The sequence below is a fragment of the Loxodonta africana genome, chromosome 1 (assembly GCF_030014295.1).
Source record: "Loxodonta africana isolate mLoxAfr1 chromosome 1, mLoxAfr1.hap2, whole genome shotgun sequence".
Taxonomy (NCBI): Eukaryota; Metazoa; Chordata; class Mammalia; order Proboscidea; family Elephantidae; genus Loxodonta; species Loxodonta africana.
The window spans coordinates 85,811,554-85,826,926 of record NC_087342.1 but is presented as its reverse complement, the minus strand read 5'-3'; the positions used below and the strand labels follow the sequence as shown (position 1 = coordinate 85,826,926).

General features: G+C 38.4%; 1 protein-coding gene across 1 annotated transcript; it reads left to right on the top strand.

Annotated features, from left to right (window-relative positions):
* Positions 1 to 8,988: 8,988 nt before the first annotated feature.
* Positions 8,989 to 10,044, top strand: LOC135232805 (olfactory receptor 2W1-like). The gene has a single exon (XM_064293962.1). It carries the CDS (start codon positions 9,073 to 9,075, stop codon positions 10,042 to 10,044), a length of 972 nt encoding a protein of 323 aa, XP_064150032.1. The 5' UTR covers positions 8,989 to 9,072.
* Positions 10,045 to 15,373: the final 5,329 nt, after the last annotated feature.

Genomic DNA, 15,373 nt, shown 5'->3' with positions numbered 1-15,373 from the left:
AAACATCACATTTGATGGAAAACTTTAGTCTACATATCCAAGAAGCTCTTTTTGCTGAGTAGGATAAATGCAGAGATCCACAGCCAGATATATCATAGTAAAAATGCTGAAACTCAAAGGCAAAGAGAAAATTTTGACAGCAGCAAAAGAAAAACGACTTGTCACATACAAAAGGTCACCAGTAAGATTGATCTGACGCCTCATCAGAAACAATGGAGGACAGAAGGCAGTGAAATGGCATTTTTCAATTGCTGAAAGGAAATAAAATTGTCAACCAGAAATCTTATATCCAGAAAAACTATCTTTGCAAAATCAAATAAAAGGCCCTCCTAGATAAAAAAAAAAAAAACATGGCCATTGAGCTGATTCCAACTCATAGCAACCCTGTACCAGGGCTCCCTATAGTTGGTTCTGACTCACAGCAACCCTATAGTAAAAAAAAAAAAAAAATTTTTTTTTTTTTTTTTTTATAGTAGTAGACCTTTATAGCATAAGAGTCTGGTTCCCTTTTCATTCTTTATTGTTAATGAATTCTGTTTTTTTGTTTTGTTTTGTTTTTTGTTTTCTAGATCAACTATTTGTAGGAGATTCATGTTGGAGAGGAGGCAAGTCCTTGTCCTAGGTTAGCAAAAATATTGCTTATGACCCAGGTTAAATGTGTGTGGCAGCTGTTTTGGCCTTTGCTTCATCTCAACCAACTGAGCTTTTCTGCTGTAAGTCATCTGTAAGGCAAAGTCTCTCCACTCTATAAACAGAAGACTACATTTTCAAAAGCAGTGTACCTCCATGATTACTAGTTCCGCTTTCCTAGACACCATAGGGAGATCCAAAATAATTTATATTGACAGGCTTCATTCCCTGTTCCTGTTGCTGTAGTAAGAGACAGTTCACTTTATACTCCAAAGAGATCTTTTTCTGTTATTTTTGAGTTCAGTAGTGATGGATGCACTCATCTTAAGCCTCCCTCTTTGACCTTCACTACTTTCAGAAATCAGTATTTGCCAATTCTGGTTTTCAAGCGTATCTTAGATTATTTTGCTTTTTGTTCTCATTAATTTTGGGTTTATTTCTGGAGAAAAATGGGAAAAGAAGTTATTGTATTCAACCATAAGAACACTGGAATTTTTATATCTCATTGATGATTGTTCCTTAAGATTCCTTCAGGCCTAAGTTCTAATGTCCCTACAGAGTAACCTATCCAGCAAAAGAAACTAGTGGACATTTTTAGAAAAACCATATCTATTAAATGGCAGTGTAGCTTTATTGGGTTACATTGTGTAGCATTTTACGAATAGAAGTAAAAGGCAACATTTCTAAACTCTACACTCTGCTTCTAGGTCTATCAAATCATTACCACTGGTATTTCTGTGTTACTTTTTTATCCATGGCATTTTTTTTTTCTCCTCTGATCACTTTGGGAGATTGCTACTAGGAGCATTCACTGCCAGATATGCCCCTCTATGCAGAAATTCTAAATAACTTTGTCAATAAAATGACTTTCAAGACTTCAGATCACTAATAAGAAAAAAAAAATAAGATATGTTCAATTAAAAAACAAGGCATGGAGTTAGAAGATAAAGACTTGTCTGTTTCATCTGTACTTGTTTATTACTTGTTCACACTGGGCTTGACACTCAGTGTTCATTCATATAAAAAAGGAATAATACCATCTACCAAAAATGTTTAAGGATCAATAAGACATTATGTACAAAAAAAAAAAAGTGTTATGGCTAATAAAGCACAAAATAATTAAAATCACTATAATTATTCTCATTCGTATTACCATCATTTATAATAAGGGTACCAGTAATCGTTATTCAATCATTATTCAAAGTTAAGTAAAGCAGCTAACTGTGGAAACTGGTAGCTTACATTCAAGGAGAATTTCTTGATTTGCTTTACTTGTATCTGTATTTCTGAGTAATCATCAAGATACATTAACTGCTTTTGAGATACTTAAAGTCCCCAAGTATTTTATCATTGCTCAAAAATTTCATCATTTCCTTAAGGGAAAACTAATTAGTTACGATTCACATCATAGATGCATCTCCTTGAACTCTTCAAGGAGGGAGACAAGAGCATTATTATTTGGGCCTCTGAACTGGGAGAGGTGAGAGGCAGAAGAGCCTCTTTGGACAGGCAGTAAAGTTTCATTGTGACAAGTGGGCAGAATGGGAGCAGTCTCATTCTAGAAAATAAATATGCTTTCATCTTCAGGATTGTTCTTGGCTGAATCAACAGCACTGAAAAGTTTAGTCAGCTGAATTAGGGTAAGTGGGGAGAAATTAGGTTGTCTTTGATAATATTTTTGTTTTGTTTTGTTTTGTTTATGCAGTGATTTGCATACAACTTCCTGCTTTCACAACAATTTTTCTTGCTACAATGGTATATAGGATATGGGCTAATCAGTATGTTAACATCTTTTGTGTAAAGATGCTAAGAATTCAAATGGCCATTCCTCTTTACTCATGTGCTCATAATTAATTCTTTACCCCCATGATCTATTTTCAGAAATGTTTAGTAAGAGCCGACTACATACTTGAGAAGGTCCCTGGGGTGGTTCAAACGGTTTGTCCCTGACGGCTAACCTAAAGGTTGGCAATTCGAACTCACTCAGTAGTACTGGGGAAAAAAAGACCTGGAGGTCTTCTTCTGTTACTATCACAACCAAGAAAAGTCTAGGAAGCAGTTCTACTCTGTAACACATAAATAGGAACTGACTCAACAGCAACTAACAGCAACAGGTACTTTAGGAAACATACATTTAACAAAATAAATGTGTATCACAGTGAAAAAAGCAGTAGATTTGTTGGAGGAGTAAAACTCATGGATTCAGTGTTGAACTATAATGTGTGAAATGAGTTGTAAACCTATGTGCTTATGTGAAACTAGGACTTAAACCTATGTGTTGATGCTGAGTATGCTGGCAAAATTGTGCATCTGGTAATAGAGTAGGAAAGTGAAATTAATAAAGATAGATGGCAGCTATCTGCCCAGAGCTAGTAACTGAAGCCACAAAATGAAGGCAATCAATGAAACAAAGAGTAAAGCAGATATCTGATTAGAGAACTTTGGGGACTGATAGAGGGAAGGGGGTGAAATGAATGGTAGAGTAAAGGAAAGTAAAGAAGAAAAGTGAATGCCAAACAAGTTCTAATGGAGGTTCATGATACGCACTCAGTAGTACTGGGGGAGAAAAGGCCTGGAGATCTTCTTCTGTTACTATTACAACCATGAAAAGTCTAGGAAGCAGTTCTACTCTGTAACACCTTGAGTTGTCATAAATAGGAACTGACTCAACAGCAACTAACAACAACAGGTACTTTAGGAAACATACATTTAACAAAATAAATGTGCGTCACAGTGAAAAGAAGCAGTAGATTTGAACTACTTTGAAAGACAGGAAAATTATTTCAAAAATAAGATATTGGTCAGTGTTGCTATAAGGCACATACAAGCATAAGCAATTTAGATAACTGAGAAGAGATTACTGGTTTAAGAAGTTAGTGCCACCTTTGTCTTTGAGGTAATATTTTTTAAATAACGTATGTGAGAGAAGCCATATTGTATTTTTGAAGACATGATTTGAGTTGTGCTTTAGGGAGAAACTTCTCTTTCAGAGTTTAATACAGGGGATAGGTGAGGATCACAGATTCTCTTTTATAATGGTAAATATTTACTTGCAACCTTCTCTATGCCTAAACCCTGGATTAGTCACTAGGAATACAACTATGAAAATAACATTCCTTGAAGAGGCTTAACATTTTGACTGCAAAGTTATCACAATTGAGTAGTTTTATAGACTGAGGGGAAGATGTAAGTGAGTAGTAGAATCGCAATATAAAATTAAGTAAGGGATGAATTTATGTTGTTGTTGTTAGGTGCCATCGAATCGGTTCCCACTGAAAGCGACCCTAAGGAAAACAGAATGTAACACTGCTTGATCCTGTGCCATCCTTACCACTGTGTCAATTGGCCTAACTGAGGGTCTTCCTTTTTTCCGCTGACCCTGTACTTTGCCAAGCATGATGTCCTTCTCCAGGGACTGGTCCCTCCTAACAACATGTTCAAAGTAAGATGCAGTCTCGCCATCCTTGCTCCTAAGGAGCATTCTGCTTGTGCTTGTTCCAAGATAGATTTGTTCATTCTTTTGGCAGTCCATGATATATTCAATATTCTTCATCAGCATCACAATTCAAAGGCATCAGTTCTTCTTTTGTCTGCTTTATTCATTGTCCAGCTTTAACATGAATACGATGCAATTTAAAATACCATGGGTTCTGTCAGGTGCACCTTAGTCTTCAAGGTGACATCTTTGTTCTTCAGCACTTTAAAGAGGTCCTTTGCAGCACATTTACACAGTGCAATGCATCTTTTGGTTTCTTGACTGCTGCTTCCATGGCTGTTGATTGTGGAGCCAAGTAAAATGAAATCCTAGACAACTTCAATCTTTTCCTCATTTATCATGACGTTGTTTATTGGTCCAGTTGTGAGGATTTTTGTCTTCTTTATGTTGAGGCACAATCCATACTGAAGGCTGGGGCCTCTGATCTTCATTAATAAGTGCTTCAAGTCGTCTTTTCTTTCAGCAAGCAAGGTTGTGTCATCTGCATGACGCAGGTTGTTAATGAGTCTTTCTCCAATCCTGATGCTCCATTCTTCATGTAGCCCAGCTTCTTGGAGTATTTTTTCAGCATATAGATTGATTAGGTATGGTGAAAGTGTATAACCCTGATGCGCAGCTTTCCTGACTTTAAACCACTCAGTATTCCCTTGTTCTTTCCAAACAACTGACTCTTGTTCTATGTAAAGGTTCCACATGAGCACAATTAAGTGTTCCGGAATTCCCATTCTTCCCAATGTTATCCATGATTTGTTATGATCCACACAGTCGAATGCCTTTGCACAGTCAATAAAACACAGGTAAACATCCCTCTGGTATTCTCTGCTTTCAACCAGGATCCATCTGACATCAGCAATGATATTCCTGTTTCCACGTCCTCTTCTGAAACCAGCCTGAATTTCTCGCATTTCCCTGTTGATATACTGCTACAACCATTTTTGAATGATCTTCAGCAAAATTTTTCTTGTGTGTGATATTAACGATATTGTTCAATAATTTCCACATTCGGTTGGATCACCTTTCCTGGGAATAGGCATAAATATGGATCTCTTCCACTCAGTTGACCAGGAATCTGTCTTCCATATTCCTTGGCTGCATTCATTTGTTGAAACATCTCGATTGATATTCTGTCTGTTCCTGGAGCCTTGTATTTTGCCAATGCCTTCAGAGAAGCTTGGACTTCTTCCTTTAGTACCATCGGTTCCAGATCGTATGCTACCTCTTGAAATGGTTGTACATCAACTAATTCTTTTTGGTATAATGACTCTGTGTATTCCTTCCATCTTCTTTTGATGCTTCTTGCATCGTTTAATACTTTCCCCATAGAATCCTTCACTATTGCAACTCGAGGCTTGAATTTTCCCCTCAGTTCTTTCAGCTTGTGAAACGACAAGTGTGTTCTTCCCTTTTGGTTTTCTATCTCCAGAGCTTTGCACATGTTATTATAATACTTTACTTTGTCTTCTCAAGCTGCCCTTTGAAATTTTCTGTTCAGTCTTTTACTTCATCATTTCTTCCTTTTGCTTTAGCTGCTCGATATTCGTGAGCAAGTTTCAGAGTCTCCTCTGACACCCATCTTGGTGTTTTCTTTCTCTCCTGTGTTTTCAATGACCTCTTGCTTTCTTCATGTACGATGTCCTTGATGTCATTCCACAACTCATCTGGTCTTTAGTCACTAGTGCTCAATGCATCAAATCTATTCTTCAGGTGGTCTCTAATTCAGGTGGGGTACACTCAAGGTCATATTTTGGCTCTCCTGGACTTGATCTGATTTTTTTCAGTTTCAGCTTGAACTTGCATATGAGCAATTGATGGTCCATTCCACAGTCGGAACTGATGATACTAAGTTTTTACTTTGTCTCTTTCCACAGATATAGTCAATTTGATTCTTATGTGTTCCTTCTGGTGAGGTCCACGTGTGTAGTGCCATTTATGTTGGTGAATGAAGGTATTTGCAGTGAAGAAGTCATTGGTCTTGCAAAATTCTACCATTAGATCTACGGAATTTTTTCTATCACCATAGGCATATTTTCCAACTACCGGTCCTTCTTTGTTTTCAACTTTCGCACTCTAATCTCCAGTAATTATCAATGCACCCTGACTGCATGTTTGATCAATTTCAGACTGTAGCAGCTGATAACAATCTTCCATTTCTTCATTTTTGGCCTTAGTGGTTGGTGCATAAATTTGAATAACGGTTGTATTAACTGGTCTTCCTTGTAGGCCTACGGGTATTATCCTATCACTGACAATGTTATACTTCAGGATAGACCTTGAAATATCCTTTTTGACGATGAACGCAACACCATTCCTCTTCAAGTGTTCATTCCCTGCATAGTAGACTATATGATTGCCCAATTCAAAATGCCCGATACCAGTTCCGTTCAACTCACTAATGTCTAGGATATTGACTTTATTCTTTCCATTTCATTTTTGATGTTTTCCAATTTTCCTAGATTCATACTTCATACATTCCAGGTTCTGATTATTAATGGATGTTTACAGCTGTTTCTTCTTATTTTGAGACGTGCCACATCAGCAAATGAAGGTCCTGAAAGCTTTACTCCATCCACATCATTAAGGTCGACTTTACTTTGAAGAGGCAGCTCTTCCCCAGTCATCTTTCGAGTGCCTTCCAACCTGGGGGGCTCATCTTCCACCACTATATCAGAGAATGTTCTGCTGCAATTCATAAGGTTTTTGCTGGCTAATGCTTTTCAGAGGTAGACTGCTGGGTCCTTCTTCCTAGTCTGTCTTAGTCTGGAAGCTCAGTCTGGAACAGGACCTTAAGAGACTGCAAATGATGGAATGAACAATACAGAGGAGAACAAATAATGTCTTAGTCATCTAGTGCTGCTATAACAGAAATAGCACAAGTGGATGGCTTTAGAAAGAGAATTTTTTTTTCTTATAGTTTAGTAGGCTACAAGTCCAAACTCAGGGCATCAGCTCCAGGGTAAGGCTTTCTCTCTCTGTCAGCCTTGGAGGAAGGTCCTTCTCATTAGCCTTCCCCAGTGAAGGAGCTTCTCAGGTGCAGGGACCCCAGTCCAAAGGAAACACTCTGCTCCTGGTGCTGCTTTTTTGGTGGTACAGGGTTCCCCTCTCTGCTAGCTGCACTTCCCTTTTATCTCTGGAGTGGTGTAGGCCACACTCCAGGGAAACTCCCTTAACATTGGATCAGGGTATGACCTGGTCAGTGTGTTACAATCCCACGCTAATCCTCTCTGAAATTATAATTACAAAGTGGGGGAAAACTACAGAATACTGGGAATCATGGCCCAGACAAATTGATACACACACTTTTGGGTGGACATAATTCAATCCATGACAAAATAATCTGTTTAATAAAAAAGATACATTTCTGGGTCTGAAAAGAAAGACGTAAAAGATGAGGATGATGCAGGGAAGATTGAGGTAAAAAGGGAATAATTTGATAATTTCAGATAAGAAACTACAAGAACAAAGCTGGAGTTAGGCCTCAATTCTTTATAGATTAAGGCACTGGCTCTCAATCAGGGCAATTTTGTTCCACAGGGAATATTTCGCAATTTTTGGTTGTCACAACTGGGGAAGGGAGTTATGGGCACCTAGTACTAGATATTGGCTATTGGTAGAGACCCTGGATGCTGCTAAACATTCTTTATTGCAAAGATAACCCTCCACAACATCCTGGCCCCTAATATTAAGAAGGGAAGAATATCACATTTCATCCAGTTTCTTTATTCATGATTGTACTTAAGACTTTTGAACTCATTGTCCTAAATAGATAACTAGATGAGAAATGCGTTTCTGAAAGAGGTTGGGATGTTATCTGTGCACATTGGTAAAGAAAACAGCCCTGGAGGAGAAAAAAAAAAGTCTTGGGTGTAAGTTTTGGTGCTAGCTAGAATAAAGTGACAAGGTACAAAATGATGCTGATTTAAGCGATACTATTATGTTTTCCCTCATTCTAGGATATCCTGTCTCCAAGGTGCAGATACATATTTTTGAAATTCTTTGGCAAATGAAGGAGTCCTGGTGGTGCAGTGGTTAAGCACTGGGCTGCTAACCGAAAGGTAGTTGGAACCTACCAGCTGCTCCTCAGAAGAAAGATGTGGCAGTCTTCCCCCATAAAGTTCACAGCCTTGGAAACCCTACTGGGAAGTTCTGCTCTGTCCTACAGGGTTGCTATGAGTCAGCGACAACTCCATAGCAAAAGGCAATGGTTTTGGTTTTTGGCATGGCAAATGTATACCATAATGTAGTGAGGGGTGCAGGTCAAAATTGCTGTCCTTCTTTCTGTTGTGTATAGATAGGGTAAGAATGATTCCTTATGCCAATCTTCCACCCAATCAAACAATCAATAAATTAGCCAAGAAAATAGAACTTTCCAAGAGAGGTTACAGGCATCTCTATTTTTGAAAATAACTCCAGGAAGCTTTTATGATCAGACAGTATTGGAAGCTATTCCCTTCTTTTTATTCAATATTAATGGGGCTTCGCTCCTTAGTAGAGTGATACATAAAATAATTATAATAAAAAAGATCAAATGACAAGTTACTGATTTGAATTCTACATTCTTAAACACACTCAGCTGCTATGTTATTGGAGGAAATGCTTCCAGTATAGAGCCAGTCACATTAGAAGACATTTAATGAAATTAAATTTAACAGAGTTCCCTTTTACATACTATAGTGATTGATACAGATATCTACGTTTTTACAATCATTCTTTCCATTATAACATGCTTTGAACTTTTCAATTGGTATTCAAAAAAAATTGGATAATTCATAATTCTTACTACCATAGCTTAAAGTTTTATCTAGATGATGAAATAAATGTTTACATATGTTTGATAGTGAAAAAAAAAAAAAAAATCCCTTGAATATAATGCTTGAGTTTAGTTTGGCATTAAAGTTCATGAATATACTCACTGTGGCTTCCAAAATGTTGATTATTCCATCTTCAGAATGGCTATTTTTAAAAGAAAAAGAATGATCAATGAGAGCTACTTCAATGGATTTATACTCCTTGGATTCACAGGGCACCCTCAACTGGAGATGATCATCTCTGGGATTGTCTTTTTCTTCTACACCATTGCCTTGATGGGAAATATGGCCATCATCCTGCTCTCTTTCCTAGATGACCATCTCCAAACTCCCATGTACTTCTTCCTTAGAAATTTGGCCATCTTGGATCTCTGTTACACCACAAATATAGTCCCACAGATGTTGGTCAATACCTGGGGTAAAGACAAGAGAATAACCTTTGGTGGCTGTGCCTTTCAGCTTTTCAATGCTGTCACACTCTGCATAGTTGAATGTATCCTTCTAGCTGTGATGTCTTATGACAGGTTCAGTGCTGTCTGCAAGCCTCTCCACTATACAGCCATAATGAACTCACAACTCTGCCAGGGCCTGGTGGCCATGGCCTGGTTAGTTAGTGTTATTAGTTGCATGATCCTTTCCCCCTATGCCATGAGTCTTCCTCGATGTGGAAACCACAACCTAGACCACTTTTTTTGTGAAATATCTGCCATGGTGAAGGTTGCATGTGTGGATACCACAGCTATGGAGGTAGCCACATTTCTTGCATGCCTTGTTATAGCTCTTGTTCCTCTTCTTCTCATTCTGGTCTCATATGGCTTCATTGCTGTAACCGTACTCAAGATCAAATCTGCAACAGGGAGACAAAAAGCATTGGGAACTTGTTCTTCCCATCTCATTGTGGTATTCATCTTCTATGGGACTCTAATCTACATGTACATACAACCAGGAAACAGTCCAAATCAGGATGAGGGTAAACTTCTCAGTATCTTTTATTCCATTGTTACCCCCAGCTTGAATCCATTGATCTACACACTAAGGAATAAAGAGTTCAAGGGGGCCATGAAAAGGCTGATTGGAAAAGAAAAGCCTTCCATGGACACAATAGGACCCTGATTTTTTTTCCCAACAAACTCCAATGTGAAAATCCACTCTTTCCACCTTTAAATGTAGACGACATATTTTGTAATCATCAAGTAAGTGAACGAAAATTCTCAGAAAAAAATACAATAAAATTCAATACATTTATTGAATAATTAATACACGCTGACATGTGTACAAAAACCCATATTTAAAATTAAATTATAACTGTGGTGCCAACATTAAAAATAACTTTCATTGATCCCCTGGTTCTTTTGGATTTTTTATTATCCCAGTTATATTGAAGTTGATCAATTTAACTCTAATACTCTCCTTTCATTATGCTAACTAAATGTCATTGTCATACATTCAATGAAGCAAAAAGCTGTTCTTATAGCACACTGTTTTAAGATACAACGGCTTTACTTCACCCATTTCCAGGAATATGTTACACCACAAATACAGTGCCACAGTTATTGGTCAATGTCACTGGCAAAGACATTCTGAATAGTGTTACCATGAACACTGGTGTATAAGTGTCTCTGTGCATGTCTACCTTTAGTACTTTTGGGTTTATACCTAAGAGTGGAATTGCTGGATCACATGGTGATGTGTGTTTAACTTTTTGAGGAACCATCAAACTGTTGTTCACAGCAGCAAGAGAAAGAAGGAGAAAACAAAGATCAAAGCAAAGGTAAATGAAATCGGGAATTTAAAGACAATTGAGAGAATCAGTGAAATCAGAAGCTGCTTTTTTAAAAGATTAATAAATTTGACAAACCTTTGGGTTTTACGGGTTAGTTATACTAACAAAGAAAAAAGAGAGAAGATATAAATATATAACATCAGAAATGAAAGTGGGGACATTACAACTGGCCTTACCGAAATTAAGAAAATGAGAGAATACTACGGACAATTGCATGCCAACAAATTAGATATTTTAGATTAAACGGAAAAATTTCTAGAAATACATAAGCTTCCTACATTGACTTAAAATGAAAATAGAAGATCTCGACAGAACTAGAACAAGTGAAGACATGGAATCAGTAATCAAAAACCTCGCAACAAAGAAGTCTGGGACCAGATAGGGAATTCTACCAGACATTTACAGAAGTGATTCCAATCCTTCTTATACTTTTCCAAAACACAGAACAGGTAGGAACACTTCATAACTCACTCTGTGAGGCTAGCATTACTCTGATACCAAAGCCAGGAAAAGATACCACACAAAAAGAAAACTACAGACCGATATCACTTATGAACATAGATACAAAAATCCTCAACAAAATATTAGCAAATTGAGTTCAAAAGCATATAAAAATTGTATAGATATATTTACAACAACAATAACAAAAAGGTGCAGCTTCTGAAGCTGCTTATGCACAAGCAATCACCTCAAGGGTTTTGGTTTCTCAGTTTGGAGGTTTTTGATCATGGTTTAACGGGACATCCCAGGTAATTGGCCTATTATCATGTTTAAAGCTTTGGCGCTGTCTCCTAGTTCTTTGCATAGTGCCTGGGATTTTAAAAGTTTGCAAGTGGCCATCTAAGTAACAACAATTGGTCTCTATTTACCTGGAGCAACAGAAGAAGGAGAGTCAGGAACACTAGGAAGGAATGGAATGTGTGGTTAATTGCCTCCATGAACAACCATCTCCTCTGCCACTAGACCAGAACTGGATGATACCCTGCAACCATTACTGAACATTTTGATCAAAGATTCTATAGAAGAATCCTGATCAAAATGGTGAAAATGCTGTACAGAATTTCAAATTCTCATGGAATCCAGCCTTTTTGGAGCCATGGATGCTGGATAAACCCCTAAAACTATTGCTGTGAGATAAACTTTAAACCAAAATACCCTTAAAGACTTCTAAAAACCAAACAATAATCTTGTTTTACTATTAAAGAATGTCTGCCTTGAGCATTGTGCTCTTTTAAGAACTATCTTTATGGGATCAAATTGACATCAGCAACTCAAAAGTTTAGTTGGAAACTTAGGTGGCAGTGAGTTTATATTAATGGGGAGGAAAAACAAAAAATGATCGCACAACTTGAAGAATGAAATCAATGTCACTGAATTGTACATGTAGAAATTGTTGAATTTTTATACTGTGTATATTCTCAACGACAACAACAAAAATAAAATAAATTATGGGAAAAAAAAGGATTGTACGCTATGATCAAGGGGGATTTATCCCACGAATGCAAGGATGGTTCAGCACTAGAAAATCACCTCATTTAATACACCACATTAATAGAACAAAGGAAAAGAAGCACACAGTCTTCTTAATTGACGCAGAGAAGGCTTTTAACAAAATCCAACACATTTTCTAATAAAATTGTTCAGTAAGATAGGAATAGAAAGTAAATTGCTCAATCTGAGAAAGGGTATTTATGAAAAACCCACAGACAACATCAAATTCAATGGCAGAAGACCAAGTGCTTTCCTTGTCTTAGTCATCTAGTTCTGCTATAACAGAAATAACTCAAGTGGATGGCTTTCGCAGAAAGAAATTTATTTTCTCACAATCTAGTAGGCTAGAAGTCCCAGTTCAGGCCACCTGCTCCAGGGGATGGCTTTCTCTTTCTGTCGGCTCTGGAGAAAGGTCCTTCTCATCAATCTTACCCTGGACTTGGAGCTTCTCTGTGCAGGAACCCTGGGTCCAAAGGATGCTCTCTTCTCCCAGCACTACCTTCTTGGTGCTGTGAGGTCCCCACTCTCTGCTTACATCTCTCTTTCCTTTTATCTCTTGTAAGATAAAAGGTGGTGTAGACCATACCCCAGAGAAACTCCCTTTACCTTGGATCAGGGGTGTGACCTGGGCAAGGGTATTACATCCCACCCTAATCTTCTCCAATGTGATCCAATCTAGCCTCATTAATCACAGGCAGAGATAAGGATTTACAACGTACAGTGAAGTTATATCAATCACAAAATGGAGGACAAACACAAAATACTGGGAAGCACGGCCTAACAAAACTGACATATTTTGTGGGAACACAGTTCAATCCATGACACTCCACCCAAAATTAATGTCCTTGCCACATGTAAAATATATTCACCCCATCACATCATAGCAAAAGTCTTAAATTGACTCCAAGTCCAAAATTCAAAAAATCCCGCTTCATTTGTGAAATCTAGAATACAAGTTATCTACTTTCAAAGTACAGTGGCAGAACAGGCACAAGCTAGACCTCTCCACTGCAAATGGGAGAAATTGGAGGGAAAGAAGGCATAACAGGTACCAAGCAAGTTAGCAGAACACATTATATTAGCCCTCAAGGCTTTGAAAAGAATCCTCTTTTCTCTGAGACAATTTACACAATGGTCCTGCCCTTCAGACTTTAGGTATTGGCCATACTCTCTAGATTCTGAGTGGAGGCCCCTTGGCCCTGGGCTTCAGCTCCTCCTTCCAGGCCCACTGGGACAACAACTCTGCTCTCTTGGCTTTAGGCCCGACATTATCTGAGTCCCTCTGAGTGGTAACTCCACTCCTAGGAACACCAGAGGCCATGGCTCCACCCTTTGAAACCCCAGATATTGAGGCCATACCCTTTGAGACTGTGACAGCTCAGCTTCCTGTGTTCCTTGTCTCTTCAGCTTCTGCTTCCTGATTTCTTGGCCTCTCAGCCCTTGGGCCTCACCTGTCCTGCTGGTGCAAGTGTTCCAAAGCTCTGTAACTTCACCAATAAGTGCCTGGAGGCACCCCACTCTGCCAGGAAACCTCCTGTGCAAAGGTACTCAGCTCTCGTGCTCAGTGGGTTGGCTCCAGTGCCATCTCACACTGTTCTCCTGGTTCTGCTGCTGCCTATTCTTTGCTGCTGCTTTTTACCATCTGTGCCATCTCTGGTGTTAACAGTTCTCCTCCCTTCCTTCTGAGTCCTCTATGCATTCACAGCTCCAAAACTGCTTCCACATTTTAGGTATCTTTTAAGAGCAGCACCCCACTCTCTCAATACCAAATTCTGTCTTAGTCATCTTGTGCTGCTATAATAAATACCACAAGTGGATGGCTTTAACAAAGAGAAATTTATTGTCTCACTGCCTACTGGGCTAGAGGTCCAAATTCAGGGTGTCAGCTCCAGGGGAAGGCTTTCTCTCACTGTCAGCTCTGGAGGAAGATCCTTCTAATCAATCTTCCTGTGGACTAGGAATTTCTGTGCACAGGAACCCCAGGTCCAAAGCATGAGCTCTGCTCCTGGCTCTCCTTTCTTGGTGGTGTGAGTTCCCGCATTCTCTGCCCACATCTCTCTTTCCTTTTATGTCTTGTACTATAAAAGGTAGTGCTGGCCATGCCCCAGGGAAACTCCTTTTACATCGCATCAGAAGTGTGACCTGAGCAAGGATGTTACACCCCACCCTAGTGCTCTTCACTATGATCAATCTTGCCTCATTAACCACAGGCAGAGATTAGGATTTACAACATACAGGAAAATAATATCAATCTCAAAATGGAGGATAACCACAGTTGATACATATTTTGGGTGGACACAATTGAATCCATGATACCCCGTTAAGGTCAGGAATAAGACAAGGATGCCTGCTGTTCACCACTGTTATTAAATATTGTGCAGGAAGTTTTATCCAGAGAAAATCGGCAAAAAAAGAAAAAGTAAGTCAGGCAGGAAGAAGTAAAACTACTATCCCTTTTCACAGACGACTAAAAAAAAAAAAAAAAAAACCTAGCCCAGTGCCGTGGAGTCGATTCTGACTCATAGCGACCCTATAGGACAGAGTAGAACTGCCCCATAGAGTTTCCAAGTAGCGCCTGGCTGATGATGAAATAGGATCCTATAAATAAAAGACTCCTAAAGAATCCAAGAGAAAGCTACTAGAGCTAATAAATGAATTCAGCAAATGGCAGGATACGAGGTCAACACACAAAAATCAGTTGGGTTTCTATACATCAGCAATAAGCAATCTTAAAAGGAAATTAAGAAACAAGGCCTTTACCTTTCTGGTGTAGTATCCAATATTATTTTTTTCTTGCTCCATCTCTTACTCCATATTGTGGTAATTACACTGTCATAAATTTTCATTCACAACACAAAATCCCAGAATGAGTCATTCTATTTCTCATACCCCCTCTTTCGTGAAAGCTGGAAGCTTAAATAAAGCAAAAAATTAGGAATATTGTATTTTGTTCTTGTTGTAGCTGTAGAATGTGAAAAACATGAATTTGAGAGAATTCTGACGTCTAGATGTTCCCACTGGAGAAGTTAAAGTAAAAATTTATCAATAGCTGTTTGAAGCGTCATGAACTCTGAGATGCTTATAATTTTTTAAGCTCTGTAGTGTCTTTTCATTTCATCCCAGCTTCCCAGATGATGGCAATACTCTCAGTTGTTCTGAAATGTCTAC

Bases quoted from the DNA above. Each gene is read 5' to 3' on its own strand.
- LOC135232805 (XM_064293962.1), top strand. From the start codon at position 9,073: ATGGCTATTTTTAAAAGAAAAAGAATGATCAATGAGAGCTACTTCAAT.